At 50.3% G+C, this 5,138-nt stretch overlaps 1 protein-coding gene across 2 annotated transcripts in view; it reads right to left on the reverse strand.

Annotated features, from left to right (window-relative positions):
• The window catches only part of dhx35 (DEAH-box helicase 35), an 11,171-nt gene that overhangs the window by 3,673 nt on the left and 2,360 nt on the right, over nucleotides 1-5,138 (reverse strand). The window contains exons 7-21 of one of the 2 annotated variants that reach the window (XM_025059080.1): nucleotides 4,946-5,015; nucleotides 4,802-4,861; nucleotides 4,512-4,624; nucleotides 4,345-4,441; nucleotides 3,850-4,008; nucleotides 3,547-3,757; nucleotides 3,282-3,406; nucleotides 3,112-3,166; nucleotides 2,713-2,903; nucleotides 2,543-2,620; nucleotides 2,223-2,352; nucleotides 1,932-2,013; nucleotides 1,741-1,812; nucleotides 1,079-1,190; nucleotides 895-966 (exon numbers count right to left, since the gene is read on the reverse strand). In XM_025059080.1, coding sequence (XP_024914848.1) covers nucleotides 928-966; nucleotides 1,079-1,190; nucleotides 1,741-1,812; nucleotides 1,932-2,013; nucleotides 2,223-2,352; nucleotides 2,543-2,620; nucleotides 2,713-2,903; nucleotides 3,112-3,166; nucleotides 3,282-3,406; nucleotides 3,547-3,757; nucleotides 3,850-4,008; nucleotides 4,345-4,441; nucleotides 4,512-4,624; nucleotides 4,802-4,861; nucleotides 4,946-5,015 — 1,594 coding nt within the window. In that variant the 3' untranslated portion in view covers nucleotides 895-927. Of the gene's footprint in view, nucleotides 1-6; nucleotides 967-1,078; nucleotides 1,191-1,740; nucleotides 1,813-1,931; nucleotides 2,014-2,222; nucleotides 2,353-2,542; nucleotides 2,621-2,712; nucleotides 2,904-3,111; nucleotides 3,167-3,281; nucleotides 3,407-3,546; nucleotides 3,758-3,849; nucleotides 4,009-4,344; nucleotides 4,442-4,511; nucleotides 4,625-4,801; nucleotides 4,862-4,945; nucleotides 5,016-5,138 lie in introns of those variants that run through there. The other variant, XM_008319358.3, reaches the window with a different exon arrangement.

The following is a 5,138-nucleotide window of genomic DNA, read 5'->3' on the forward strand; positions in this document are numbered from 1 at the left end:
TCAATACATTAAATACATATTGTAGGGGAGCAGTGGAGGTTAGCACGGGAGCGGTGACGGAGGTGAAGCCCCTGACGGAGGTGAGGGCAGTTGGAGTAATCTGCTCCTCTCCTCATATCAGGAGGAGTCTGTACTGGCCGCGGTTTGTGCTTGCGTCGTCATAACTTCCTGTTTCGGCCCCTTTGTTTCGGTGATGAAACTCTTTCAGTGGCCAAATATTCAGTGCTAATATAAATTAAAAATATAATTTGGAAAAGTCTGGCGGGCTGGACCCCCCAGGCCGTAGTTTGCCCATGCCTGACCTAGACCAAGGTGGGACATGACCCAGACAACAGAAAGGACATTCACACTAAGCCAGGGTCAACCAGGGTCAACCAGGGTCACCCAGGTCAACCAGGGTCACCCAGGTCAACCAGGGTAACCAGAACCTGGACAAACACCAACTAAAACTAAAGGACTAAACTAAACAGAGAGTGGAACTAAACATAAAAACGATTTCAGGATTTACAATGGTTTAAAAAACTATGAACACAAATCCTTCCTTTAGTGCAGACTGTAAATAGACACAGTTAAAGGTAAATACAAACATCATGGTCACAAAGTCAACGGGATCAGGAGAAAAGCACCGAGTCAGCAGAAAAACCAATACATCTAATCATAATCATACAAAAAATAAAAAAACCACAGGTGCTTCCAACAGTTCCAACAGTTCCAACAGTTCCAGTCTGGACCAGAAGAAAAAAAACAAACACTTCTACAAGGTTTCATTCATGGGACTGTGGTGTGAATGGTTTGTGCAGGTGAACATCTCTGGACCAAAGCTACGGTGTTTCCTTTATATGGATGTGTGTGTGTGTGTGTGTGTGTGTTCAGTGCGGTGGCTACAGGACTGACCCTCCGTCTGTTCTCCCAGACCTCAGCAGACCCTCACAGGACTCGAGATCTCTTGCTGGCCAGGGAACTGTGCTGAAGGAGAAAGAGAGAAGGAGAAGAGCTGAGGAGAAGGAGGCGCAGGTTCACAGCAGCTGAGGAGCAGCTGAGGAGCAGCTGAGGAGCAGCTGAGGAGCAGGTGTCCTACCTTGGCCTCTTTGTAAAAGTGTGGAGCCAGCTCCACCAACCAGGACGACTCCACAGCAGTGACATCACGCATGTAGTATTTGGACGTTTGTACTATCTCACTGAAGACCACCCTGGAGAGGAGAGGAGACGTGGACAGGTAAGACCACGGGTCGGCCAGTGTCACTGTCAGAAGTGTACCTTTATAGCGCCCCCTGCTGTTTTCAACCTTTTCCTTTTTCTAGTATTAAAGGCTCCTAAACATAAGGTTCCCTGTACCAGACTCTAGTCCAGGACTCACCAACCTTTCTGAAACTGAGTACTTCAAGGGTACTTGGTACTTCTTCAAGGGTACTTGGTACTTCTTCAAGGGTACTTAGAACTACAAAGAGCTACATGTTTGATACAGACTTCCCAAAAAACATAATCAAAAAGAAAACTGATGCTGCTCCATCAAGTTCTGGGACAACCAGTAGGGGGCACTCTTCTTACCATCGTCACTACACCTAGCTGAACCTGGTTTGGAGTTTAAGGGTCCCTGATCCAGAAAAGAACAGTACCAGTACTATTTTTGACCCTATGTCGACTAGTTTTTAGAACAATCCCCAGGGGGGCTACCAGGTGGTCCAGGGCCCCCTGGTGGTGAGCCCTGCTCTGGTAAGTGCATGCGAGGAGAAAACTGACCATTTGGGAGGTTTCTCTCCATAAAGCACCGAGTTTGGGTGAATGTGAAGTTCACGATCATCTCGTAGAGTCCTAAAAAAACAGAACAGAGAAGGTGTGAGGAGGTCCAAGGTCCAGGTCCAAGGAAAGACTTCTGACCAGGTGTGAGGAGGTCTGGACCAGGTCCAAGGAAAGACTGAAACACTTCTGACCTGTAGGATCCAGAGTGGTGAATCCGTGCTGCATTAGCAAAGAACCCAGAGACGATGCACTTCAGGATCACATCTGGATCACCTGCCACGGTCAGAGGGCGAGGGTTAGAGACAGAAGCTGCTGCCACCCACTGGTCACTGCAGGTCACTGCAGCACGTATGACTGGCTGATGAATGAGTGATTGAATCTCATTCTCATTGAATCTCATGTGGAAGCATCAGTCCAGTCTGTGTGTGTGTGTGTGTGTGTGTGTGTGTGTGTGTGAACAGAAGAACAGAAGAAGAACTTACCTTCGCTGGAGTTGCGCGGCACCTTGAACTTGTTCATCAGTCGTCGGAGCTGCTCTCGCACCATGACTGCCCGAAGAAGACCTTTGTAGTTGAGGAAGTGTTCCTGACACCACTGAGAACTCTTCTGGTGCTGGAGGACAACAGAACCAAGGACAAGTGGAATTAATGTCTGTCCACCACTGACTATGTCTACAAGGGTGAGGTGTGGGGGAGCTAAGGGGGGAGAGAGGGACACAGTCAGAGAGAGGATAGAGATTGTAATTAACGCCTCCTAGTGGCCATGAAAGGGCAGCTCCATGTTGAGTGAGACCCAACTACACCTTAAGGAAGGCCTCGTACACATTCAACATGGTCAGGTGATCGCCCTCAGCCACGGCGAACTTCCTGTGCTCCCGGGCCTGCTGGGTCAGACAGACGACAATCAGCACAATCACTGAGCACAGAAACGGTCAAGTGTCAAACGTCAAATATTCCAACAGGGGTCACTAACAGCAGCTTTCTTCTGATTGGACGGCACAACAAAAATGTTCTGGATCTGCATGGTGGCAGCTATGGTGACGATCTCTTTAGAGCAGCCGAAGTTGCCCGACTCCAGGAGCATCTTGGTGAACATCGGACTGAGAGGGAACTCGGCCATGCGCACACCCATGGGCTCAGTCAGACGTCCATAATGGTCCAGACCTGCCAACCACAGCGGGACACTGGTCACCGGGGGCCTCACGTACTAAGACCCCCGCATACACATGCTAATATACGTGAAGAGGCCGTGAATCCCACGATTCTGAAGGTCAGGAACATTTACGACCTGCGGTCCCGTGGAAGACCATGCACCGGTAGTTGGAAACCTCTGTTCTAAAGGGTGACTGTACCGCAGCAGCAGGGTTCTTACCTCCAAGAGCATAGAGCAACTCAAGAGCCTGGACCATGGTCTGAGCTGGGGGGGGCTGTGAAGCAGTAAGACAGAACAGAACACAGTCAGGCTGCAGCAGGTGATGTCATCATGTGCCCCAGACCCCGGCCCCTCCACCCTGAGCCTGTAGGTGGAGTGGACCTACTCACAGACAGGAAGCTGAAGCGCAGCACGTTGTCGATGCCTAAGGCCTTGAGCTGCAGGATGACAGGAGCCAGGTTGGAGCGCTGCATCTCTGGAACAGTGGAGGAGGGAAGCTTCTCAAAGTCCTCCTCTGAAGACAGGAAGAGACAGAGACAAGGAATCATACAGTGGGTCAGTGGGTCAGAGGACCAGCCTGCTGATCTGAGGTCAAGTGATGACAGACTGACTGACTGGTCAGGTGAACGGCTGCTTGACCCTGACCTTACACACCTGTGTAAAGTCTGAAACATTTCCCAGGTCGGTTTCTTCCAGCCCGTCCTGCTCTCTGACTGGCCGAGGCCTTGGAGATGGGCGTGACCAATAGAGACTCGATGGCAGTGGAAGGGTTGTAGGCCCTCAGCTTGACAAACGCACAGTCGATGACAAAAACAATCCCATTGATGGTGATGGAGGTCTCAGCTATGTTGGTGGCCACCACCACCTGGGGGCGGGAGAGAGGGGAGAGGGAGGGTTTACGTCTGTCCCGTTTCTGGACTCTAAACCCTTGACCCTCTGAACACAGAGCACACTCACCTTGCGGACAGAAGAGGGCGCTCTCTCAAAGACCTTCATCTGCTCAGCGTATGGTAGACCAGAATACATGGGCAAAATTCTCAGATGTTTCTTCATGCCGTACCGTGCCAGAGACCTGGCCTCGTCCTGCAGAAGGGACACCACCTTCTCCACCTCCTCCTGTGGTGGAGATGTTAGCCAAGAAGAGGCGTAAGGAGGACTGAAGGTTCCCACAGAACCCACCTGACCTGATCAACACACCCAGGTTCTGATGTTCTGGTTCACGTTAGAGACATTAGTACGTCCATTCACTCGTGTGTCAACAGGTTTGTTGTTGTTGTTGTTGTTGGTCGTTGTTGTTGTTTGTCATTGTTGTCATGTCAACAAAGTCAGTGTTTCAACCTGCAGGTGAAGAGGCCTGGGGTCACATGACCAAGAGCAGCTCTCTGATTGGAAAAGACCCAGAAAGGTTAAGACCTCCACTCTAACTGATGACCCCTGGTGGCCACCACTCACCTGTCCAGTGAGAAAGGCTAGAACGTCTCCATCCTCCTCCGTTTCATGGATCTTCATCACCGTCTCCACTGTGGCTTTGACGTAGTCGGGGACGGGACTGAGAGGAGACGGTAGTCAACAACTGAACTCACGTCAACTCATCAACCAGCCGGGGTGTATGTGGTCACCTGACAGTGTAGAAGACGTCCACAGGGAAGGTGCGTCCCTCTACTGTCAGAATCCCACACGTGTCCTTGGCTGGGTCACCTGACTCATTCTGGTTGAAGAAGTCGTGGAATTTCTTTCCATCAAACAAAAGAAAAGAACGTTTTTGTTTTTTTAACATTTCCTTCTGATTTGCCAACTTCCTTGTCATTAACATCTGTGTCATGTGTAAGTGAATAAAGAGGGAAGCAGTGGTTGATGGGAGAGGCACCTGACCCCTCAGTCCTGAGGTCAGTTTCAAACACACGCTCACCTCCGCGTCCAGAGTGGCCGACGCCACGATCAGCCTCATCTCCGGACGTTTCTTTTGGATCTGTTTGAGTCACAGAAAAACAAACGAAACATTTCTATAAAAACAGATCAAAGATGTGAAGTTCCTCCAAAAACTCTGCTTTACCTTCTTCAGCAGACCCAGGGCGATGTCTGTGTACAAGGTTCTTTCATGAGCTTCATCCAACATCAGAACACTGAGGACGACACGTCACGTGACTTCACCTCGCTGACATCACTCAACTGATTTGAACTGACTTTATATAACGGTGGAACTCCTTTGACACGTGGACTGACCACCGACCGGCAGTGCCACCGGC

The sequence above is a fragment of the Cynoglossus semilaevis genome, chromosome 10, assembly GCF_000523025.1.
Source record: "Cynoglossus semilaevis isolate Cse_v1.0 chromosome 10, Cse_v1.0, whole genome shotgun sequence".
Classification (NCBI taxonomy): domain Eukaryota; kingdom Metazoa; phylum Chordata; class Actinopteri; order Pleuronectiformes; family Cynoglossidae; genus Cynoglossus; species Cynoglossus semilaevis.